The 27,349-nt window shown below is 35.8% G+C and overlaps 1 protein-coding gene across 1 annotated transcript in view; it reads right to left on the bottom strand.

The window, feature by feature from the left end:
• The window catches only part of CPNE8 (copine 8), a 181,003-nt gene that overhangs the window by 60,038 nt on the left and 93,616 nt on the right, over positions 1-27,349 (bottom strand). Inside the window, exon 11 of the mRNA XM_087814729.1 lies at positions 1,239-1,314. Coding sequence (XP_087670855.1) covers positions 1,239-1,314 — 76 coding nt within the window. The remainder of the gene's footprint in view (positions 1-1,238; positions 1,315-27,349) is intronic.

The raw sequence follows: 27,349 nt of genomic DNA, 5'->3' as shown, positions 1-27,349 counted from the left end.
CTGGCTCCTGGTTACGTGGTTGCGGGCAGTGGCTGAGTCCGAAGGACAAGGAGGACTGGCACATGTGTCCTCAGCTTTGGGGCTGGACGGAGAACACAGGCATCTACATAAGTATGACCTGTCTTACATTACTTTCAATTCCTGTTTAGAGCCTTAACAGTCCTTTCTTGAAAGGCCCAGATAGAAAAGCTGATCCATTACTGCATCTTTGTCCTTGCCTGTGACGCTTTCTTGGGCTGCTTGTCCTCCGACCAAACATGCCACAGTCCGCTAAGCGTGTACTCTGAGAGGCGGCCGTTTCCAACACACACGATCACATTTCCTGTGTGTGTCTCGCCCATGAGACGTTGAAGTTTTTATTCACCTCTGTATCCCTGGGGCATGACTCAGAGTGGGAATACAGAAGCCATATAAGAAATATTTTATTTATAAGTTAACACATGAATGAATGCATGGAATACAACTGCTTTAGGCCAATAAGGTGGCAGAAGAATGTGCTTCCTCCACTCTTAACTTCAAAGAGGTTAATTTTAGTGTCCATCTGGCAGGGAAACGGTGATCATTATTGACTAAATGCTGAGGTATTTTCATTTGCTATCCATGTGTATTAAAATGAAAAACACAGAGAATGTACAGATAACAAAGCTCAAGGATTAACGGCTAAAACACACTACATGCTCAACACATATCGGGTAGTTAACTGGCAAGGCAGAGTCAAGGGCAGAAATCGCTAGTGTGTTTGCTTGAATAACCTGGATTTCTTTAGTGACTGAACCATGCCTGGCCATTCCCTTCAGTCTTCATTTAAACAACAGTGAGTGTGCACAAACACAGGAAGCGGACCACAGTTCATTTTATAACGCTGTGTTGACACAAATTAAATGCATATTTTACACTTTTTATTAAAAAGGGCTTGAGAAGAAGGTTGGTAGGAAGGCCAAGAATAAAGGGTGAAGCTTAAGAAAAAAATAAACTTACATCCTATTGAATTTTTTAAAAATAGGGAAAAGTTACATAGGCAAGAATTTTGAATGTCTCAAAAAGGATTTAAAAGACCATGGGACTTAAAGAGAAATAAGATCACTGAATCCCAGAAACAAGTCTGCTCAATAAGTTTAAGATGCTTACATCTACTGGTGGTAAGTTAACCTTTGACAATTATCTTTTACAAAATCTATACTTTCAAAGCATAAATATATTTATTCCAGAGAAGAGTAATAAAATAAAATTCCTCTTACCTCATACACGTTGAATTGTGACTGCCCTCTAGAAAGTTCCCTGTAGCTTGTTGTAAATTCACCAATGAAATCATGGCTAAAGTTAAGGGGGAAGAACATATAGTATTAGTTTTCATATATTTGTCAATTATATTTTAAAGCTTTTAAGAAATGTATAGTTTAATCATGAAAAAAATGCTTGATATTGTTATAAACATAACTTAGCTTATACTTTAAAAGAGACTGTCACATGATTTCACTGTTCTTTAACTCAAAATTTTGTGTACTAAAGAATTACATTTTGTTACCATTCAAATAATATTTAATTTATCCCACCAATATTAATGTTTCAAACAGGAATGTTAGTTTCAACAACTCGTATCTCAAAAACATTTCAACTTGGTGCTATTCCAATTGATTATTTGTTAGAATGAAAGCTGAAGACACTCAAAAATTCATTATTATCCTTATCAATAATCACAAATGTACAAAATCACCAAACTTTACTAGGATCAGAATGAAAATAGGACACTATTTTTAAAAGCTTATCTAATGTTAACATGGATACCAGTCACCAAGCCTTATTTTCAATAAGGATAAGTTAAGAATATACTGCTAATACCACAATGGTTATTCTGAATTTCTTCACCTTTCTAAAGCAATTGCCACTGTCTTGAGAGAAAGCAGCCTCTGTGGACGCCTTCTCGGTTTTGGTGGCGAGGGCTGGCCATTCAGGAAGCATGTGAGCTCTCACTATAAAATGCTTATCAGCATGACCGCTGAGTCTGACCTATGCAACTGTAAAACATGTTATGCATTCAGCAGTAGAGGGACCTTGTATTCCACTACTCTTTGCTAATTTAATGGTCTACACTAGATTGAACACACACTGCTGAGAAATAAGGGTGAAATGCTGGTATCCGGTCCCGTGGTGAAATGCAATGCCTCAGAGGAAGAAGATGAAGATTGTAGGAGCTAAAGTCCTATAACAAACATAAGGGACCTCACAGCTAATTTAATCATAGAATTTAAGATTAAGCCATTCGCTTTGCAAATACAAGCTGTTCATTACCATAAAAATGGACATTTCCTCAAACCCCCACACCTGTTGAATGATCAGCTGTGAGTCACTAAATTCTATAAACTCCCCTTAGACCTGATGACCAGGGACAAGCCACAAAAAGTTGTGTTTACCCAAACAAAATATTATTTCTAAGCATGGAATGTAGAAGAAAAAACTAGCTGTCATTTCATTTAATTAGAATTTTTGCAATAAGAAGTATTTCTTTTAAAAAAAATTATTTAAAATACAGCTCACTTAGATATCTACCCTCCAGTTCTCCCTATCCCAAAGATCTTATACATATGCTACAGTATTATATACAAGGGATTCCTCTTTGTACCTTGATCTTTTTGAGATTTAATTCTCAGAAGTAGATCTGAACACATGAAAATGGTGAAAGGAAAAATTAATTGAAACTGTGATAAATATATTTGCATTTATGAGCCCAAACCCCTAACGCTTACTCTTTCAAGTAACACAATGAAAATTCTAAAACAGTACTTTAGTGCTACACGTTTCTTAGAAATAATTCTCTTTGACCTTCAGAAGTGCAACTTGTGCTCTCTTTCTCTGCAGATCTTAAATACTCGAGTTATGGAGATTCTACTTAGAATCAATCTATCTTCTTCCACTGCTATGTGAGTTTCTGATATCTTAAGTAATTATCACTGAGATAAAGGTTCTATTTATAGCACTTCAAACACAACACCTTGATAGTGACAAGTATGGACAAGTCTTCTATAACCAGAGCTCACCACACTAATGGTAGGAATCTACTATAGACACCTTAAAAATAATCCCTGGATCATGTAAGCCCTTATGGTAGTTTTCTGGCTTGACAAATCCTACCCCTGTTTGGTTAATTGTTTAAATTCACTCTTATTGTTAACATTAAATTCTGTCCACTTAACACTAATCAAAAACTTGGTAGACGCAAGCAATGTTTACTATTCTCAAATAAATTTAATTAATCAAGTCCCAAGCCATACATCCATCTGGATAAAGCCAGTCAATAGAATAGCAATCTAGACCCCATTGCAAGTGGTCAGGTTTACCACACCGAACATCGAGCTGCCCATGTTAACGTCCTTGTGGAAGTTTTTCTAAGAAGCAGTTCTCTGATATTTGGTTCTGTTTTGTTCTTGTCAGCTTTGTTATTCTACAGAACTGAGTGATAAACAATGGGGTACACTTCTCTTTGGTCTCAGTGCTGGGAATCTGTGCTTCTTATTTGTGCTTTTTACTCTGAAAGGACCCTGTTTATCATGAAATGGAGATTTCCCCTCTGAGTAGAGGGCTTAAAGCCAAATTTGTGGCCCATTTCTAGCAGGATAGACCTTCATGATATACTGTCCCCCTATAGACTTTTCTGATGGCTCACCAATATTTTCCCCTTGCTTCAATTTTCTCACAGAGTTTAATTCACCAGGTCTTACTATATGATTTATATAATGAGCTTATTATATCATCTTATAAGCAGCCTTGGATCCTTTTAAGAATGAGATGGAGCATAAATAAATTAAAAAATAAAAACTTGTCCCCTGTTCTGAATCTTGTTCAAGATGGCTGTTTTGAATAAAACAATGAATTTGCATATTATACAAATGCAATGCTATTCTTGTGTTATAGAGATGAAAATATATTGAGTCACAAATTGCGTTTCAGCCTCTGAGACAACATTTCTGTGATATTAAAAAAACACACAAGCCCGGCCGGGCGTAGCTCAGCGGTTGAGTGTCGACCTGGGATCCAGGCGATCGGGGTTTGATTCCCAGTCAGGGAACATGCCCAGTTGCGGGCTCAATCAATGACTCTCTCATCATTGATGTTTCTCTCTCTCTCTCCCCCTCTCCTTTCCTCTCTCTGAAATCAATAAAGATATATTTAAAAAAAAACCCAAAACACATCATTGTATCTATTCAGATCCATTTCCCAGAGAAATGGATGATCAAGGAGTGAAAATGTGTTAAAAGTTCATGAACACAAGGCACTAAGTAGACAGAGCAGCAGAAGAGCCAATCTTAGCAATAAGGTGCCTTGTCTCCAGAATAAATCAGAGAATTTGGGTGGATAAGTGGATAGATTCTCAGGTCAATTTTGTTATAGATTTCTTAAAATATTGGAAATGTTTATAGTTCTCTTTGTAACTTGTTCTCTTTTTTAAAAACTGTATATTACCCCGGCCGGGCGTGGCTCACCGGTTGAGCATCGACCTAGGATCCAGGCGATCGGGGTTCGATTCCCGGTCAGGGCACATGCCCGGGTTGTGGTCTTGATCAGTGACTCTCTCCTCATTGATGTTTCTATCTCTCTCTCTCTCCCTCTCCTTTCCTTTCTCTAAAATCAATAAAGATACATTTAAAAAAAATAAAAAATTAAAAAAAAATAAAAACTGTATATTAAATTGTAGATAAGTACTTTAAAAAGTTTTAAACATGGTTTTCACTGATTTATTCTTATAATTATCTTTTTCCCTACTATGAATTACTCCTAGATTTTATTAAGATTAAAGGAAGGAAAATTAAATTTGCTATATTTATATCTGTTCATGACTTTCTCTTTTTTTAAATTTATCTTTATTGCTTAAAGTATTACAGATATCTCCCTTTCCCCCCATTGATCCCCTCCACCCCACATCCACCCCCCCATTCATGATTTTCAGTGGTATAATATTGAAACAACTTTTGCTATACAGAACAATATGACAAGAGGATTTTCATAATAAATCACAAACAATAATTTCTTTGTGATTCAATAATACTGTTTTGCTATTTCCTATTAATGTCATTGAAACTAAAGTAATTTTTCCATATTCTAGGTCTTAAGTTCTCTGACTACACTTACAAAATAAAGTTTACTCCATGACTATTTATCTGATTTGCAAGTTATTTCTCAGTTTATCTCTCAAAAAACTCTTCAAGCTTCAACTTAATTGACCCTTCCAGATTTATCTCATATTTCAGGACTTCTCCACACGCAGCCCAGACTCTGGACAAAATGGGCCTGGCCACTTCCCTAGACATCCTGAACTTTCTCCATTTCACAATTTTACTAACAATATTTCAATATAAAATGCAGTCTCTTATTAGAGCAGAGAGAGAACTGAAACTATTTAAAATATAAATATATAATAATTATAAAGGCTAAATTTATTTATCAATTATTCTGTGCCACAAACTGTTAATCATTTACATAACTATATCATGAGCACAATTATGTATAATAATACATGCAGGTTGTTACTCTGATGTTACAGATGAGGAAATTAAGTCTTAGGGAAGTTAAGTATCTTTACTAGAACAACTTTACTAATAAGTGGTAGGGTCACAACCCAAACTCCAACTCTGTCTGACTCCTAGAAGCAAGCTGTTAACATACATGCTAGGCTGCATCTATTCCAAATTCTAATTTGCATTACAGCTGTTTACGAGTAAGTTTTACATATCCCTCCTAAACTGTACACTTCTTGGAAAAAGGCTAAATTTTGCATCTCTGAACACCCTTCACCCCCCAACACACAGTTTTGAGCACGCTGTTTGTGGAAGTGATATAAGCAAAGGCAAAGAATTGTAAAGGAAAATGTCAATTTCAAGGCTTTTCGGGTCTTGACTCTCTGGAAGGAGGGCCCCTCTCCCGCCCCCTTTCAGCACTACCTGTATTAAACACGCACTATTTTTGCCCATGAGTAGGCCGACAGGAAAGCAGACTTGCAGAAAGAGCTATGCGCAGTGGGTCCTCTTCTGTGCAGCTCTGTCTCATCCTGGGTGGAAATGGCTCACAGTCCCTCACCTTGCCCTGAATGCTGTGTGCAAGTGTTGTGGTTTGTGAACGTAAGGGGACTAATGTTAATTCTCAAAAATTATAAATCCCCCGAGACTGTAAAATTAGGTAAAATTTTTTAAAGGAGCAGAGTCCCTGGGAGATTTCTTCTATTCCCAGTGACATTGCTAGTAGTCAGTCTAAGAAATATGTATTTAAATTAAAGAAAGTTACTTAAACATACCAGAGCCAAAAGATATTAACAAATCGGATTTGGGTTCTAAAATGGACAGAGACTCAAGTCAGCAAAATTTAAGACCACTTCTAATTTTATCTGACCCATTTGGTTACATGCTGCTTCTTGAGATAATATCAGGGCCTGTGGTATCATAGAGAACTAATCACCATGGTATATAGAAAAAACACCCAATGCAAAGTCAGGAGACATGGATCCCAGGCCAGGTCAGACTGTCAGTTAAAAGCAGAGTAAGCACCAGAAAGTTATCTGGTCCTATGAGCCTCATTTTCATATGTAAAACGGGGATGATCTTACCTATTGATTTTGTACTGTCAATACAAAATCCCATATGAAATACTTTGCAGCTTGCAAGGTCCACACCATAAAATGCATTCATCAATGGAGGCAAACTGCAGCTAACATAACAACATATTTGATTATAAGAGAAAAAAGGATTTCTTTATCCACCACATCCTTTTCTTCTTACCTCTGTTCAATTATTTACCAAATATTTACTAACTGCTTAACTTGGGCCAGACGCTGTATTAGATGCTGAGAATACAGTGGCAAACTAGTCAGATAAGACACCTTGCGAGGGATGAAGGGGAGAGATCAATGAATCTGTCAATAAATGAATAATTTCAGAGGATGAGAAGAACTTTGAAGATAATGATAACAAAAGAATTTTCTGGGGAGATAACATGAAGGCTGCAATCTGAATGATCACACACAGTCTCTGCTACGGAAGGAAAAAAAGTGGGAAGAATATTCCAGAAAGAGACAACAGCAACAGCAACTCCCTAAGAACAAAATGATCCCAAGATTATGTTCAAGACACAGAAATAAGGCCCCTGTAGAAGTAGTATAATAAACGAAGGGGAGGGTGTTACAAGGTAAGTTGTGTAGGTAGGACATATAGAAAGGGTCTTGGAGATTGAGGTAAGGAGTCTAGATTTTATTCTAAATTCAGTGGAAAACTATTAGGTAGTCTTAAGCTGGACAGTGACTTAGTCTGACTTCATGGTCAGAATCTTTGATAAGACCAAGTAAAGAGGCAGAGTCTTCATTAACATTATAACACTGCATTTTTTTGTTAAGCAAGACAGGCGATATTTAGCTTTAAAAAGGTTTTGCAGTGGAGAGTAACAGATTTCTCAAACTCAACATGTTCAGAATTGAAATTTCTCTCCAACAGTCTTCCGTCTTTCAGAAATGGTCATTATATCCTTTCAGTTTTCAGAACGAAAACCATGAAGGCGTCTTGATTCATCCAATTTGTCAGGAAAGCCTGAGGCCATTTCTCACCTTCTTCATTGCTACTACCATGGCCCAAGTCCTACTCATCCCATGCCCGGACCATTGGAACAGCAGCCTAACTACCTCCCTGCTTTCAACCTTGTCTCTCTTCAGTCTACTTTCAACACAGCTGCCAGAGGGAGCCTGTTAAAATAAAAGTCAGATCATAATATTTCTCTGTCCAGACCCTCAGTTTCTCTCTTATCTCAGAGTCAGAATCAATGTCCTCACAATATTCCCACTTACCTCTTCCCACATTCCCTGCCAGTTTTCTGTTCATTTACTCCGCTTCAGGCACACTGGCCTTTTTGCTGTTCCTTGACATTCATGCTACTCCCACCTCAGACCTTTGCTCTTCCTGGCCCGACTGCACAAAATACGTTCTTTAGGTACTCATAAGGCTTTCTCTTTTGCCTCTTTTAGGATTTTACTGAAATTCGTCTTCTCAGTTGAGGTAGAAATTTGGTTGTTTGGATACACCAATATATATTTTTAATGAATATTTAGTGGATGTAACTCAAAGCTAACTTTGGTTTATTTTATCCTAATGACTTCTACAAAATAGCCACCATGTATTTATTGAATAAATGGACATAGCCTGACAGTTGTTTAATACCATAGGAAATTATATTCAGTGCTTTTTTGATAATGCACTCCTAGGCATAAACCCACAAATCTCTCTTTGTATTGAAGAATTCACACTATATTACTCTTCTCTATAAACACAACACTAGACAATGGAAGATTCAACTAGCTAATAGGGAGCCTGATGAAAATCCACATTGCCCAAGTATCACCTGATCTCCGGGATACAGTATCATTAGTATATCATTGCCCTTCGGTGGCTTCCCCACTGTCCTTGGGGTGAAGGCCAGCATCTTTACCATGGCCACATAGTCTGGACCCTGCATGTTTCACAACTCCATCTGATGCTCCAATTCCTCTTGTTCCATGCTTTTTCAGAGATCCTGGACTTCTTCAAGGTCTTTGAATGGTCATTCTTCCTCTTGCCTTAGGACCTTTGCTGATGGTAGTCCTTTGGCCTGGAATATTCTTTCTTCCTTCTCCATGTCTCTTGCTAACTCCTATACTTCAAGTCCCACAGCAACTATCACTTCCTTGAGGATGTTTTCCCTGACACTGCTCACCAAGCCAAACACTCCATTCCCTCCTTATGGACCCTTATAATAATATAGTTCTTTCCTTCAAAGAATCTATCATAGTTGTAACTTTACACTTATTTGTTTGGTTCTTTGATTATTTTTTTATCTCACAAAACTGTACAAGGACAGAGATTGTGTGCACATTTGTTTTTCAAATCTCCGGTAGCCAGTATAGTGCCACACCCATTTAAGATACTCAGTAATTTTTTGTTAAATAAGTAAATGGATGAATAAATATTAAAATAAATAAATGAAAAACACACAATTTGGGCTTTTGAGCATCTCAATCAGCCTTTAATGGAATAATATTATTATCTTTCCATATCCAGAGCTTTCTTATTTATCATTAGTTCCATGGCTCACAATCTACTGATATTCCCCCCTAAAATACTAATAATGCATAATTCACATGTGATTTTCAGCTTTCAATGAGCTTTCACATTCATTCCTACATTTTACTCAGTTTACTGAGGAAGAATCTGAAGGTCAAAATGTCACACAGTTAACAAAACACAAAGTTAAGGCTAGAATTCTAAACATGCTGAAGCTCCTGAAAAATCTGAAGAGGGAAAGTGAGGACCTGGAAACTGGATCACCTTCTAAAGGCCCATGGGGAGCTATCTAAAAATAGAGGTATCTTGCCCAACCGGGCATGGCTCAGCAGTTGAGCGTCAACCTAGGATCCAGGTGATCAGGGTTTGATTCCCGGTCAGGGCACATGCCCAGGTTGCAGGCTCGGTCCCCAGTTGGGGCTGTGCAGGAGGCAGCCGATCAATCACAACTCTCTCATCATTGGTGTTTCTATCTCTCTCTCCCTCTCCTCTTCTCTCTCTGAAATCAATAAAGATATATTTTTTAAAAATAAAATAAAAATAGAGGTATCTCTCCAACCCCAAACAAAAACAAATATTTAATTTATTAAAGGAGTTATTTTATTAAAATTGAATTATACTGGGTCACTTATCTATCTGATCAGAGAGTATGTCTGATATGGAAGTGTAAAAATAGAAAAAAAAGTCAGTCATTCCAATCCCATGGCTTAGACAGCAGCCCTCACCAATTTCTCCTTTATGTACTTGTTTTGTGCTTATTATTTTTACTGTATATGCACTAACTTAACATAGATTCTCCTGTTCTCTACTTGTCTATACAATGAAATTTAGCACTCAACTACCTGACTGGCTCTCAATGTTTCCTATGTATACTTTCAGCCTCAAGATTAAAAGAGAAATAGTTAAGAACTAAGTTTAAGCACAACTCAATGCCCTGTACTCAAGGGTTTTATGGGTCATCTGAGCCAACCATCTCTTTTTACAGAAGTCATTGTACAAAAGAGATGACTGAGAAGCTGAAAAGAGATTTTGAGAGTATTGAATTAGAAAGACAAAAAGTAAAGTCCTGGGTACACCAAGGAAAGGGAGCCCTGGAAATTCCCCATGCTTTGGTTTGGGTACCCCCAAAGAGCTATACACTATAAATAAATAAATGTCCACAACAGCAGAAGTCCTGCTTCAAATCATCTCAGTCCTTGAATTTAGGTTAAGGTTATCCAGGATTTCTAGTGGGCCTAGCTTCTTGCTAGGAGCAAAATATACATCCTCTGTGGGGGAAGATCATCTTATATTTTACTTTACCTGACATTTATTGAAATACAATTTCTGGAATTCAATAAAAATTAAGCCAAGCAGAAGAAAAAATAAGACAAATGAATCACAAACAAAGAAGGGAAAATACAATATAAACAAACTCACATGGAATCCAAACAAAAGTCATGAGAAATGGACTATGTTTAATGTGTTCAAAGATACAATAGGCATAACTGAAAATTCTGACAGGGAACTGGAAACTTAAAAAGAACTAAGTTGAAAAATATGTAACTGAACAATATAATAATGAAAATGAAGTGCTCAATGGTTTTTAATACTACAGCAAACCCAGTTGAAGAGAGAGTTAATGAACTGGAACATAGGTCAGAGAATATATCAAGAATAAAATATGACAAAACAAAAGGATTTAAAAAACCCACACAATATAATCTAATCATATTGCAAATGTATGAATAAATGTCACTGAATAGGGTAGAGAGAAAGGGTGCTGACTTAAGTAACTAGAAATTGGAGTAAGACTGAAGGCAAAAGAAACTGTACATAAGCACTGTTCTTTGGTTGGTAAAGTTGTGTCCCACAGGATATAGGTAAACTGTTCTGAATTTGCTATACATGCCCATTGATTGAGCAATTAAGTAAATAAATGGCAGGTAGTTGTAATATGTTTCTCACTGTTGGAGAGAGAAACAACAGTAAGGGAAGGAAGCTAGAACAATTCATGTGTTAACAGATTAGAGACACTAGTATGAACTCATACTTAGTTTAATATAGAAACAGATGTTTACACTATCTGTATGATATTTATACATATACTATACAGGTTAGTATACATACATATATGTTTTTGCTCTGTCAGAGAAGTCTAGAAACAATGTCACCACAGCAGCAATGAGCACACCTAGCACTCAGATCTTGATTTCTAATATCATTACCCAATAAAGGAAATCAGGGCTCCTTGGAAAAATGGTTGATCCTAGGACTGGGGCAGAAAAATAAGCCTGGAAGAGGATTTGCATTAGCAGAAAATAATGAGGTGCTTTTTAAAAAGCACAAGAACAAGAAACCCACAAAGATGGTATTATATCAAAGGAACACAAGGAAACAACTGAAAGAATTCCTAATGGCCAAACCTGGAACAATTTGAGCAACAAAAAAAAGTTATAATGCAAGGCTGCATTATAACTCAAAGTATGAAATAAATGTCCACAGCATAAATAAATGATTGAATAACAAAATAAATAAGAGACAAAACTCCAATGCAGAATTCCAAATAATTTATGTAGATAGTCTGCTCTAAAAGAGGGTTGTAACTCCCACTTCTTAGTACAGGCTATGCACAGTGACTTCTTTTCAAAGATCACAGTGTGGAAAGGGGATACAACAGTAACTTTATAGTGGAGAAACCCGGCAGCCACTACCTCAGTCAAAAGATCAAGGTTAACATCAAAAGTAGTAACTCATGCTGATCGTGTGATATGACATGATAAAAATGGCACTTTACCTCTGTGCTTTTCCTCTCAAAAGCCCACAACCGTAGCCTAATCATGAAAAAAAAAAATCAGCCAAGAGGTGCCTAAGGACACAGACAACTAAATGTAATATGGTATCCTGGATGGGATCACAGAACAGTAAAAGGACACTAGGTAAAAATTAAGGAAATCTGAATAAATTATGGACCTTTGGTAATAATAATGTATCAATATTAGCTGTCAAAATTATTATAATGTCTGGTGATATTTAGAATACATGTAGAATTAAAATACCTGACAACAGCAACATATTAGTTGTGAAGTTGGTAAATGCATTATAGGGAAGGGGGAGATTATACAATCATCTATGGTTTGTATTATGTACCCAATAATAATAATAATAACAAAATTTTATTATGGAAAAATGCTTATCATTTTCTATTTAAAAAAAAAACACAAACACCACCTGCTAAGTACTATTTTTTAAATAGATATGACTAATATGGCCTCTGTAAAAGAGAATGTCAATATATGTTCCCTAGATATAAGGAGTTCCTGGTCTTGGAAGTCTAAGCAATAAATCTTGCTTTAGTATCTCTTAATACTTACAATAACTAGCTTACAAAATATAAAATGCATTATTGCAAAAACAACCTTCCCTTTAAAAAAAAAACACACCACAAATTCTTTAGGTTTCCAGCTCCGCTTCTGATTTTATAAATTTCAATATACAAACAACTTTTGGAGAAAGTAGACAAAGTGGGGTGCACTTGTGTACTGTTCCTCCCAATTACAGAATAGAAATCTTAAATTCTCAACTGCAATATGGCTGCCATGTCGTATCACAGACCTGGCAAGTGAAGCAAGGTAAATGAAGCAAGACCCTGAAATGCGATTTTCTTCTTAACGTTCCATAGAACACGGGGATTTGTGGTGTGTGCTTTTTTCCCAGGGGGGCAAGGATTAAATGTAATATTTCAATCATACCCGAGTTAATATTTCACACCTACTTAACCCACTTGTTCAGAAATAGTAATGCAAATGTTTAAATATTTATGCTTTGTAGTCAAAACATAGCACCTTGAATTATTGTACTGTGCTCTCTTATGCCACTGATTTACGATTCATTTCAGATCAGGTAACCAGAAAAATCACGGTATTCAACAGGGGGGAGCACTAGCAACAAAGTCTTTATACTCACAATCCTTTCATTTTTTTTCACACATAAGCTTTATTTGCCTCCCGAATAAAATTAAAATATCCATCAAAGTCAGTGATTAAAGAAGAGATTAATGCTGTGCCTTTAACTGATTGATTCACCTGACTGCAATTTCCCATCATGTGTAAAATTCAAAGGCTCTGTGAGAAGAGTGATTCTACTGTAATATCCTGTTACTCCCAGGCATGAGGAGTGCCTTCAATATAAACTTTCCACCTCAACCACAACACAAGTTGTATGTTGGGTTTTCAACCCACTCTGTCTTTAATGCTTCTAAAATGTGTCTTGAGAGCCTGAATGAGGTCAGAGAGGAATCGCATTACTTGGAATGCTTCTCACTCATTTAGTGCCCTTCTTTCCACTATCACTGTCCCCAGGCTACTGAAGCAGAAAATCAGGTTCAGACAAAAGCTTAGGCCTTTCAGAGTGAATTTCAGAGTAAGAAAGGGAGGCTCAGGTGCCATGAATATCTTGACGGAGGAATCTGTCCTGTTCTACACCATACCTGGGAAGTGGGGAGAATAAGAGGCAGGGAGAAGACTCTGCCCTGGGGCCCCGCCCTTCGGAACTCAAGCCAGGCAGAGCAGTCAGCTGGCTGCCACCCACTTGAGCCCATGGTGCAGATTTTAATGGAAGGCTCTTGAAGAGGTCCAGGCAGACTCAGGGGGTGGCAAAGACAGTTGTGTAGCTCTAAATCGAGGGCCATTTTTCTCTTGCACACTGGCGCCCCCATTCCTATGCACAGCTCTCCTTCCATAAGGCCAAATATTGGTCTGTTTTTAGCCTGATGAAATCTGCTGGCCTCATCCTGAAAAATCCCTGAGCCTGCTCTACCACAAAGGTCTACAAGCCCTCAGCAGGTGGTGTATGTACCCTGACACTTTTGATGAGTGACCTCAAACCCAGAACTAGTGCAAAGTTTGAGTCTGTGTCAAACAGGTGAACACCAACTGGTGCTTACCTGAGCAACTACCTCAAGTTAATTCCGCACCACCAGAGGCTCTTTCAATAATAGGCAGCCTGCAGGCAGAGGCAGATCTTGGGCTGCCCTGGGCCTTTTGCTGGCCTGTCCCTGGGCTCAGTGCTAGTGAAAGCTAGACTTGGTATGCAGCTTGGACCCTCCCATATGCTCCCAGGCCCAGCAGAGGCAGCCACAAACTGTGGCTCACTTTACAGCTTTAAACAGGCAGCCCAGGGCTAGTCACAGGCAGCACCTGCCATCCACCTGCACTGGAATTTCCTCTAAGAGGTCCCAGGACCAACAAACCCAGTGGCAGACTTTAGATCACATCAGAGCATGACCAATTAACTCCACAAACAGCACACCCAAAGGGAGCTCTCAGCAGACATCAGACCCTGATGGAGTGAATTCCGCTTCATAGATTCAGCTCCCACATGACAACGCATCTACTGTGGTCTGAGTCAATCCTCATAGTCAGCCAGCCCGAGGGCTAACTCCACCCACAGATGGGCCAACAGCAATCAAAATTCAACTAAAACAGGAGAACTCACATAACCCACACAACAGACATTCCTGAAGCACCTAGTGCAGGTGATCAGAGAGACAGCACCACTGAGCCCCACAAGACGCCTCCTACATAAGGTCACCACACCAAGACTGGAAGACATAGCAAATTTGCCTAGTACACAGAAACAAACAGAGAGGCAGCCAAAATGGAGAGACAAAGAAACATGCCCCAAATGAAAGGACAGAAGAAATCCCCAGAAAAAGACCTAAATGAAATGAAAGGAAGCCACCTGCCAGATACAGAGTTCAAAACAAATGGTTATAAGAAAGCTCAAGGAACTTAGAAGAAGAATGGATAAATAATGAGAACTTAAAGAGAAAGCATTAAAAAAAGGACACAGAAATAGTAAAAAGAATGTCAGAAATTAAGAATACAGTAATTAAAATGAAAGATACACCAGAAGGAATCAACAGATTATGTGTAGCAGATGACTGTCAGTGATTTGGAAAACAAGGTAGCAAAAACCACCCAATCATAGAAGCAAAAATAATTTAAAAAATGAGGATAGCTTAAGGGACCTCTGGAACAACATCTACATCATATGGGTATCAAAAAAGGGAGAGACACACAGAGAGAGAGCAAGGAATTGAGAACTTACTTGAATAAATAATAACTGAAAACTTCTCTAAGCTGGTGAAAGAAAAAGACACACGATTCCAAGAAGTGAAGAGAGTCCCAAACAAGATGAACCCAAAGAGACACCAAGACACATCATAATAAAAATGGCAAAGCTTAAAGACAAAGAGAGAATCTTAAAAACAACAAGAGAAAGACAGTTACCTACAAGGGAGCCCCCATGAAACTGTCAGCTGATTTCTCAAAAGAAACATTTTATCACCACCAAACCAGTATTGCATGAAATGTTACAGGAACTTCTTTAAGAAGAAAACAAAACAAAACAAAGAAACACCGCTATAAAGAATACAATGGCTATAAATAGAAACCTCTCAAGAATCACTTTAAATGTAAATGGCTTAAATGCTTCAATCAAAAGATGTAAGGTAGCTCAATGGATAAAAAAACAAGACCCATATGCCGCCTACAAGAGACCTACCTCAGAGCAAAAGACACGCTCAGACTGAAGGTAAAGGGGTGAAAATAGATATTTCATGCAAATGGAAAGGGGGAAAAAGCTGGGCTAGTAATACTTATATCAGACAAAATAGGCTTTAAAACAAAGGCTAAAATAAGAGACAAAGAACAATACAGAATGATAAAGGGATCAGTCCAACAAGAGGATATAACCCTTGTAAACATTTATACACCCAACACAGGAGCACCTAAATATGTAAAGCAAATCTTGATGGACATAAAAGAAGACATCAACAGTAAGGGATTTTAACATCCCACTGACATCAATGGATAGATCTTCCAGACAAGAAATCAAGAAAACAGTGGCCTTAAATGACACACTCGTCCAGATGGATTTAATTGACATTTCAGAGCATCTCACCCCGAAGCAGCAGAGTATATCACAGTCACGTTGTGATCTTTCCTTGCCAGTAACATTAACATATTTGCCTCACATCAATTACATTCAGTTAAAAAGAATGGCACAAGTGCCAATAATATTAATATTGTTACTCTTTCTACCTCCTCAAAATGACTCTGAGGGTCACAGACAAGGATTATTTTCCCATGGAAATGTACCCATATAATCACACCAAAGGCACAGAGAAAAGAGGCAGAGAGTATTGTTTATTTGTTGCCATTTTGGAGGATTTTCTTGAAGGCCATGCCTTGAGCACAATGGATGACAGTTTCTGAACTGTCATTAAACTAATTCTGCACATAATGTGTATAAATCACAAGTACTACTGAATCCATCTCATCACTTTCCCTATCACCATGTGGCCTTGATTAAGCCTGTCAACTTCTCAGTCTTATGTCTTTACCTAAAAATTGGAGGCAGTGCCTACTCTCTGTTTCAAACATAAGCTCAGAGATTTCATGTGCTTTTTTCTATGAAAGATTTTTAACTCCTTAGAAAAGACATTATTAAAATACACTTTTCTAATTATTAAGAAGATGACTCCAGACACCTCTATGTATAGTTTTAAAGAAGCTTTAAACAAAATAACTTGTAAATATGTAATGAGCTTATGAACAGATACATGTTGCCTTGTGATATTTTGGAGTTACACACACCCCCGTGGCTTGCAGTGCCCTGGTGCAAGAATGCTTAATTCATCAGGCATGCCTCTCCCTTGGAGTACACCACAGTGTGACCTGCTTCAGGGGTGCACTGAAGGGGATCTCAAATCAGGACCTGTAAGCAAATTGTATACGAAAGACAGTTTCTCTGATTGTACTGTTGAAAAGATGTCAGCACCAAAACTGGCATCATCTTTTTTATGGGAACAATAGCCCCAGGTATTGTTGTCTCCTCCATTTGTATTTCAACAGTTTGCTTTCCCACGTTCTTCTACCTTGTCTAATCTGTTGTGTTCCCAGCAAACATAGCGAGATTTTTAAAAATACCATCAGATTGAGCAGTCAGAAAATGATGGACACGTCTAATTGAAGTGTAGTTATGGTGAGTTTAATTGAACGGATAGGTTGCAGACATTTTTACTGTTTAAACCTGTATTTGTAAGAGAGCAGCAGTGCTTTCCTGGAAGTGACTGAGACCAAGCCACTAATTCCATGATTACCAGTGAAATGTAGCACAGGATTAGTGATTTCCCATGACTGCCTTAATAACTCCTCAGAGGTCCAAATAACAATTAACGACACATCAGCTGTCTTTGCTAATTTTCTTTGCTTTTCTTCCAGTCAAAATCTTTGACTTTGAGACTTTCAGCATCTGAGAATTTTTTAAAAAGATAACACCAGCCTTCACTGATTCTTAAAGATGTTTTATTTTAAAATTTCAACAAAATCAAGACTTTTTTCCTTGTAACTTCCTGAAATCCTGATGAAAAATTTAGTTGCCTTTAAAAATCCAGAAATATGATCTTTATATTCCCAGATTATGAGCTGGTCTTAATCTAAATCTGCTGAAATATCATGATTCTTAATTAATTGCTTAGTAAAAACACAGATTATAAACACATTCTGACAAAAGTAATTTTTTTCTATGTAAGTCCTGGTTTATGTTTTTAATGGTAGAAATTATTATATATAAGATGTTAAATAATGTATTCTGTGTGAAAGCGATCAACCAAATTCGTTGAAATTTTAAATATTTTCAAGAGGTTTACATTTTCTTTGCTCCCTCTGTAGATTACAATAATACTTTGGTTACTTCAAGAAGGAAAGAGATATAATTACACTCAGACATTAACAATTCAGTAGGAGAAATTATCCACAACTGCTCTTTGATCCATTTCTAATACAATTAGAATTTTTAAAAGATGTAAAATACATGTATACATACATACATATATATATGTATATACACACACACACACACACACACATATATATAATCCTGTTGTATTTTAGGTAAAAATATGTAGAAAATTTATATAATAATATGTAGTAGTATATCCACATAATCATCCATTTTAATATGTATTTCACCTACTATTATTTAACACTTGAACTTTATTTTTACTAAGTTATTGTATTTACACAAAGACTTATGCCATCACATCTATAACATATTCTAAGACAAAGACAATATTTTAATTTGGTTTACATTAATATAGCAAATAATATATGCCATTTTCTTTATAATGGCATATATTCCAAAGTGATGGAATTCTAGTTTTTAGTTTGACCATTAACCTCTAGAAAAGGTCAGTGTGATTCAGTATTCTATGTCTAAAATTTAAAATTTCAGCCTATGAGTGTTATTTTTTTTAGACTAATTAGAATAATAATTAGTATTATTATAATAAGCAAAGCAAAAAAGAATCCAGCAACATTAGCATAACATAGTGATAACTTCCATGTTGGCCAAAGGATCTCAGTTTTTTAAAAACCAGGATACTAAATCTCTGTTCTTATACCTTTTTGTTCTTTCTCTGTCCAAATAAATACAATTCAAAGTAAGTACTTCCTTTCTAACACATTCTTTATTCAAGAATAAAAAAATACTTCAATAATAATAAGATAAATTCAATTCATAATTTTAAAAAACTGTATTTTAGCTATGCCTCATATATGCTTTTATACATTGTTCATTCACATACTGGAATATTTCTCAGCTCGTGCTCAGTACAGAGTAGTATATTCGTATACTTATATTTTACTTTTTTCACTTAAAGTTGCCTGAGCTATACCCATCTATTCACCTATCTGGATTTGATATTATATTGATAGCTTTATTCTCTGCCACCCTTCACAACCACTGTATGTCGCTGAGAGGTAATAACGTCGCCTTGAATTGTCTCGCCTTTTCAGTGATTACACCCGCACGCCGGGATCTACCTTCTCAAACCAAGAAGTTCAAAAAAATCTGATCAGAGGAAAATTCTCTCTCTCTCTCTCTCTCTCTCTCTCACACGCACACACACACACACACGTAGACACAAAGACATATGCAACACAATTCCCAGCCTGGTAGCAAAAATTGGCAAGTTGCACACTACAGCCTGCTGCCACCCAAGTTTAAGGTCTTTCCGATGGCAAACAATCCCTTTGCCTCCGGCGTATCCTCTCCACTCTGTGTCAAGACACCGCTTCCCACGGTTGTGCCAGAGCTGCCAGCAGACACCATCAGTGTTCTGGCTCCCCTGCCACGCCCGCGTGCGGAGCCAGCCGCCAGCTTTCATGCCCTCTGGCCGCCGGTCTCCACACTGCCCAGTGTCCCCCTGACACACTGCGGGGCTCCAAAGGGGGCGCCCCAGCAGGGAGCAGCTGCAAAGGGTGAGTCACAAGGAGGAGGAGCTTAAAGTAACTGCTACTGAAATTCCTGTAAACCTATGTGGGAAAAATGCATTTGGGGGAGCTTTCTTTGATCACTGTCAAGGTTTTAAACTTAATAGACTTACAAGTAAAAAAGAAAAAAGAAAGAAAAGGTGTGTCTATTCAGTACAAAATTATGTGAATTACTGCTGTTGTAGTTTTTAATTACTATGTATAGATATTCAGATAATTCAAGTCTGAAAAGTAGTCATATCAGCTCTCATCTAATTTGCCTAGAATATTTATCTCAAACAAAACCAAGTAATTCACAAAATTTTATTTTATTTTGTGCTGTGTAGACAGGGAAGGCATTGTTAGTAAAAAGGGCACATGTTATAAATTTTTAAAATGGTCATCTCTCTTTTGTGAAATTTCACAGAGCTGACAGAATTTACTGTAATCCTTGACATAGACCTCATTTGGCAGGTCAAAACTTTTAGATTTAAAAGAATTTCAGCCACTGGGGGAATGCATGTTTATTTTTATATTAACATAATAATGTAAGAGCTGCTTATCACCATTCAAGATTTAAATTCTTATCATTACTCTTTCCACTTCTCGAAATAAAAATTGTTTTCTTATGCTACTTGCAGAAAAACAAACTTTTTAGGTATTCTGAGAAGCTTTAATAAATCTTTACGTGTTTTTGATGGGCGTCACCTTTATGATATTGGTTTTAACAATGTACATATCTTCAAAGTACTGCATTATGAAAATACAATAGTCAACCTAATAAAAGTTTGTTGTTAGAAGCTTGAATAAATTAATATATTTTTAAACCAAATGAGGCTCCAGGAGACTATAAAACAGAATTTCAGAATTACTAAGTTCCTAATAGACAGAAATCTAAAACATTAAGAATTAAAAGTACTGAGTAGGTTAATATCCGGGCTGCTTAGATGACATAATACCTATATGTAGAAGCTCTTTCTTTTTAATAATAAGCATAGTAGGAAACTTGTCCTTAAAATCCATTATAAAAATTGTGAATTATCTAGTGGAAATGAAAGAAATATCTGTGCACCCCAATATAAATAATGTCTGCCTATTCACTCCACCTTTGGGCTCTACAGACAGGATGAGTCATCAGCCTTCCTAGTAAAATGTTTTCACCCCTCAAAACCATACAACACGTTTTCCTATTCACTTCAAAAAGAAGTTGAGTCAATTAACTTGAATTGTTCTGAACAACCCACCAGAAATTTGTTTGGGATTCTCAGAAGATACTATCTTAGAAAATGGCCATATATTCAGCCTTAATCTCAATATATGGTAAAATTAATTTTAGAAGCAAAAGATAAATTGATAATACATATGCTTCACTGTCTTACCCATTTAGACTCTGGTCTAATATATGCTAATATATTAGCATGTGATCTGAAGTACATGTGATAGACTCTTTCTACATATTAAATTTCTTATTCTCTACTTTTAGGAAAAGTAACACAAAAGAACTGTTTAGACAGTAATGACTTTGTGAATGAGTGAAGATTTTAAATGTAATGATATTCTTCTAAAGATCTAAATAAACATTTCAATTGTGAATTCACTTTAAACATAAGCCATAGCAGCATGTTTTTGTTCTATTTTTGTACAAAATCACAAACTGAGGCCAAAATATATGTTAGGTTTATATCTCCATCCTAGAGTTATAATCATAGAATAATGCTAGTATTCCAAATAACTTAAATAGCACAATCTATGAATATTCATGTACTTTCATATGTTTACGATGCTTTATTTCTAGAGTGTATCAATCTGAAGCTTTAGAAGACTTGGTGTCTGGATAAGGTTGCCAATAATTCCGCAACACTCCTTAGCACAGTATACACTACTGTAATTAATACACACCATTTGTAGTATAACTGTATCTATAATTAACCTGAAAATCCAAAACTCCAGATTATCTTGATATCCCTAGAAATATAATATAATAAATATTAATCATAGAAGAAATTTTGATACCAAAACAATCTAGTTCTTTTTAAGCACCACATTTACTAGTCAGAAAACAGTTACTGAATATTTCCTCTAACTGAATCTTAATGCCAAACAGTTCCCCACCTTGCTCAGAGCAAAAGCCAAAGTTCTGGTAACAGCTGCTTAAATATGCATTCCGAATAGATAAGAAAAATGCAAAAGAATGGCTTATTCTCAGGTTCTCTTTGATGGTGTTAAATTCGGTGCAATGCTAAAGATATAAATTTGATGTGGTCTTAGCTTAATATTAAAATGTTGCTAATTTTTAATAGCATAAATCTTAAATGTGGACTGTATTATCTGGTTTAAATTATAATGCTGAAATGATTCAAAATATTATGAAGTGTATACACACAAGAAAGTTGTTCATTCCATTTCTAATGAAGTGGATAACTGAGTATATTAGTTAGAGAATTCCAATACACAATTACCTGTGTATTTCAAATAAAACGATTTTGAAGGCTTTGTTTTACAACTTGCATATGTGGACAATTAGAAATCATAAGTAGTAAAACTATACACACAAGCAGGCTGGAACTAAATATATCATGGTTGAACACCAGAGGGTAAATATCAAAACTAGAGTAGAAATGCTTGATGGGGGAGTGCAGCAAATCAAACTTTAGGACATAAAATATCATTTAGGGAGCTTGGCTCTTACCCATACCAGAGAGGGCTGTCAGTCAACCAGTCAAAAAATTTTAAAAATAAGTAGCACAAGCACTCTAATGTACTTGAGCAATTACCAGAGCTAAATTTCCATTGGTAGTGACAATATTCTGTGTGTTTTAGAGTTCCTCCAGGTCAGCAACTATAAAATTTTCCTTTCTAAGAGTGACTTGACTGTAATATGAATAAATAACTAAAGTATACTTTTGTCTTGGATTAATTCTCTCAGATTATGTCTCCTATAGTCACTGCCAAATGCTAAAGATAAGAACTTGTGTTTCAAAGGAAAGATTCTGGACTTCTGCATATCATGTTCGATTTTTCTTACATCAAGAAGCAAAGGATGATGGAAGATAAAAGCAGTGCTCAGAAAGACAGTTTGACAGAGGAATAAACAGTGGTTTGGTTTGAAAGCCAATGACCACTTAATAGTCATGTAAAATGGACAAGTCATTTCCAAATTCTGAGCCTTAACTTTCATATCTAAAAAGGAAAAAAACAATAATATTTTTTTTTTTTAGAATTGAGAGGAAATATATAAAATGGCTTGGACTATCAAATTAAAACTATTTTAATGAATGATCATGAGACTGGATTACCAAAATATTCCATAAGAGCATTTTATATAACAAAAAGACACCACCACAACAGTCCCTCCCATGCATATTCTCACTCTCCCTTCTCTATCTCTCTTTTGGACTAGCCAATTTCAATGGAATGTTAAAATTATTACAAAGCAGATGTACTTGGCAAATTCATATTTGTAGTGAACTTCCCACTTAGTAAAATTTAATAAACTGTTTTTTCCAGGACTTAGATGTTGCCAAGCTAAGTTTACTGGGTGCCTATTACATACCAAAAATCATCCTATCATATAAAGAACAAAGCTCTGTGCATATTCAAAATGCAATTTAGTTGTTTTTCATGACAATTATTTTATCACCATTTTTATTGCCTTGTTTACCAACCTAATGCAGGTTTTCATTACTATCTCAATAACCTCCGCTAGCCTTAGCATTTCTATCTCTCCCTGATTCCATTTCATTCTACAGGTATTTCCCCATAGCTCTGATCATGCTAAAACGCCCCTGGTTCATGATTCAGAGTCAAAAGTCACTTAAGAACTCAAAAGTCCTAATGGGACTGAATATATAATTTCAAGTCTGTCAAATGTCTTCCACCACATGGTCTTGACTTACCTTTGTATATCTGTATTTCCCATTAATTCCTCTAATAACCTACTCAGAGAGAATCGCATGCCCAAAATAGAAGCCTTCACTTATTGGGTTCACAGTATTCCTTCTTTTAAAATTCCTACCCTCTTTTCAGATAAATCACATATCTACTTTGTTTTTTACTAATTACTAGTAAACTTAAATTTTTTCATAATTTTTCACGATTTGTGCTTCTTCGGTAAATTGCTAGTCTTCGCAGCTTTGTAACTAGCTGTGGGCATTTTCTTATTGTATACCAAAGAAATCTTATGTTTACTATGCATGCTGCAATTAACATTCCAATAGTCTTTCACTTTTTAACCGTATGATCGTTTATACCTACAAAGCTTTATCTATTATAATCTACAGACTTCACCTACTCCCACTCTATGGCTCTCCTCTATTTTGATGGCTGGTAAAAATTTTGAATATCACCCCTGATATTCTCACAATGAAAGAAAACCTACAAGAGGAAAGGCAGATTTAGTGCTGAAGTGGATGATTAGTTCAGAATTGGAAATAAGTAGACTCAGCCTCCTCCTTATAAAAGTTAACTCTAAAGGCCCTTTCCATCCCTGAGGACTCTAATATTATGTTATACCAAAAGTAGAAATGAATTCATATTCCAGTTTGACTGATGACATTCTAATAGAGGCAAATAAAATAAATAGTAAGGTGATGGAAAATCAAAATTTATACTCTAAATGTACTTGTTGATTTGAATTAGATAGTCTTGCTATTGAGTTGGTAAAAGTCATTAGTATTTGAACATGCAATAAAGCAAATAAAGCAGAACATTTCATCTGTAGGCCAGATATATGATCTTAATATAAAAGCTAAGATGTCTGCAAATGGTTAAAAAAAGAGACAGAAACTGACAGCTGAATTAATTACTCACTGCCTGAAATTTTACAAGGGAAATAAAAGTTCTAATATTATTCAAAATAGTTTCAAGTGAAGGGTGAGAAGGAGGAGCTCTGAAAGCACTGATGGAGGATTGATGTTCATTAGAAAGATGACAGTTATTTCAAATACTCTCTACTATAGTATTGAAATAACACAGCAAGAAGCTGCTACATTAAAGGCACTGTAATCTGCTCTGTGAAAAATAATAAAACAAAACACAGTTCTTAACCTTAGCAGTTTACAATTTAATATGAAAGGTAAAGCAGAAACAAATCATTTCAACCTAAGTCATAATGTGTTCGATATGCTAATAAACATTCTTAAATGGTAAACACAACACACAGGAGAACAGAATTAAATTAATTTAGATGCATGAGGAAAGCTTTCAGACAACTGACAGCATTTAAATTGGGCCTGAGCAGGAAACCAACAAGCAAAAATGAATTTACAGAAGGGCTTTCAAAGTTCCGAGGCAGTCTAAGCAAATTTATGGTGATAGAAGAGCACAGGGCAAGCCATGAAACATCCCAAAACCTATCCTGCAAATATCCTTTAGTAAAGGGCCAATGTGAAACATTTCTATAATTTTCTTTTTATTGAAAACGAGAAAAAGCTTTTTTCCCCTTGAAATATAGATCTGAAAGAATCCAAAACCACTCCAGACAAGTGGGAGATATAACAAAATATATTAAAGAAAATCAAAATACTGTTATGTAAAGATTGGAGTTTCTCATCAAGTCATATCACCTGGCAAACACTTTAGTACATAACAAATGCTCAGTAACAATTTTTTCCAAATAAATTAATAGAATTTCCATTGGATCATAAATACAAACACACAGAAGTAAAAAATTGATTACCACTTTAGGTATCAGATATATATATTTCAATCAGTCTTTCATAAGGACAGAATGACAGATTGAAGAGGAAGGGGGAACAAAAACTCACATGTTACAAGTGAGAAAAAACATTACCTAAAATTTCAATAGGTAAAAGAAAAAATAGTATGTCAGTAAGTAACATGCACTTTATGAAATTCATTTATCAGCATTTTTTAAGTCTCGAAAAAGTGATAGTAGAACAAGGGGCTGAATTTTGCCTATTGAAAATGCTTTTAAGACACTCAGTTAACTGTAAGCAAATAGAGGGCTATTATTAGGAAAGAATTAATTAGAAATTTAAAATAAATGAAAAAAAAGATAAAGGGTTTACACAAGCTCCTTCTAAATGAGTTATGTCTTAGACAATTTCCAAGTACTCACTTATGTCAAACCATGATGATGCATAATGACAGAAACAAAATATCAAATGCCTTTATCAGATATTGTCTTCAAAGGTAACTAAAAAATGATAGCACCCGTACACATTTCAAGGATAAGTGAAGTTTGCTTCATTTATGAGTATTACTATTCAAAATGGCTAGATTTGATAAACTATGGAGTGATAATGAAACCTTTACTCTCCCGATTCAGCAGACATCACAGCAGTTCGCTGGCCGAGCTCTTTCATGGAAGCATCATTTCCTGGGAGCCAGCGATCCACTCGGTGCCCCATCAACAATCAGGCCCACATTAGAGCCCCATGGTTTTAATGCAGAGCTGTTACCTTAATGCTCCCTGAATTTTAATTTAAGCTACAAAAAGTCAGCTGAAGCACCTTCAATCAACTGAAGCTTTTCAAGGATACCTCCACTGATTGCCTTGTAACCGAGACTAGTCAGTTTCTCAGCACTTCAAGTTTTCAACTGTTAAAATGAGATTTAAATATTCTTTTCTCACATTCCTTGAAGAAATGGTGGGGATCATGGGGACAATGTAAGTGAAGTGGTTTAACTTGTAGAAAATTAAGTACATTTAAACTGATTATTCATACCAAGGTCAAGTAATGCCTCTGTACTCTCAATCCACTGTTAATGTGTTGAAATAAAAAAGGAGAAGTGACTATATTTCTTCCATTCGAGATGAACTCAAAGCAAGATGCCTGATTTCATATCAATTGGTTACTTGCTCAACAGCATTACCACATTTTTGTACGCCTCATAGATGCGCAAGATGTTCACTTCAGAAATAATTCCAAGATGATGATTTGAGTCAAACACACCATCAGAATTATGGCTCAAGATCATACCAATTTGGAAAGCTCCTAATCTGTGAATATCATCACCTCAACTATCTGAAGTACCATAGCTGCTAAAACAAAATGTGATTGTAAGCAAGTAACACTGTCAAGCATTTTCCACTTAAATCCTTGAACAAAATATTCTCTCTAGATTAAAAGATCAGGTTATTTCTTGGTTTCTTATGGTTAAATTTATACACAAAATAATACAGAATCTGAACAGTTTTCCTGTGTTTTAAAAGGGGAGTATTCTAAACTTCTGTTAAATGCAGGCAAAACATTCCATCTGATATGAAGTTACTTAGGATGCAGACTGCATATGCCATTAAAGTCTACACGGTGTTGTCCTAGATGGTAGCCACCAACTATATGTTGATATAGGCTGGTTACTTGAAATGTAGCTAGTCTGAATTGAGCTGTGCTATAAGCATAAAATACACACCAGATTTCAAAACTTAGTGTAAAAAAGGTAAAATTTCTCAATAATTTTTATGTTGACCCCATTTTGAACATATAGGATTAAACAAAATATAGCCTTACATTAATTTCACTGGTTTATTTTTATTTTTTAATGTTGCCACTAGAAAATTTAAAATTACATATGTGATTCATCTTATATTTTCATTGGAAAATTATGGTCTATACTGTCAAAAAAATCCACTGAGTTAATAATCTTTTATAAAAAGGGTGATACATGCACAAGAGTTTTGACAAATATTAAACATGATGGGAAAACAAACAAAGAATAGGAAATAATCTCTGCTGATAATTACATTGTATTATGAAATATGATGAGTATAATATATTCACTCTGATTTAAGAAAAGAACTTGGTAAATTATGGCCTTTGGAAAATTATGTCAAATAAAAATGCATGGAAAATGTATAATAACCCTATGTTATTATACCACACAGAACCACAAACTAGAGTATCAAGTTGTATAACAGTTTATACAGTAACTATTATTACTGCATTATAAAACTAGTATCTGGATTTTATAGCTTTTAGACATCATTTTTATTGGAGACTAATATGCTTTTTAAATTTC

The sequence above is a fragment of the Miniopterus natalensis genome, chromosome 2 (genome assembly GCF_054644295.1).
Source record: "Miniopterus natalensis isolate mMinNat1 chromosome 2, mMinNat1.hap1, whole genome shotgun sequence".
NCBI classification, from domain to species: Eukaryota; Metazoa; Chordata; class Mammalia; order Chiroptera; family Miniopteridae; genus Miniopterus; species Miniopterus natalensis.
Note: the sequence above shows the minus strand (reverse complement) of the source record. Positions and strands in the feature narration are given on the sequence as shown.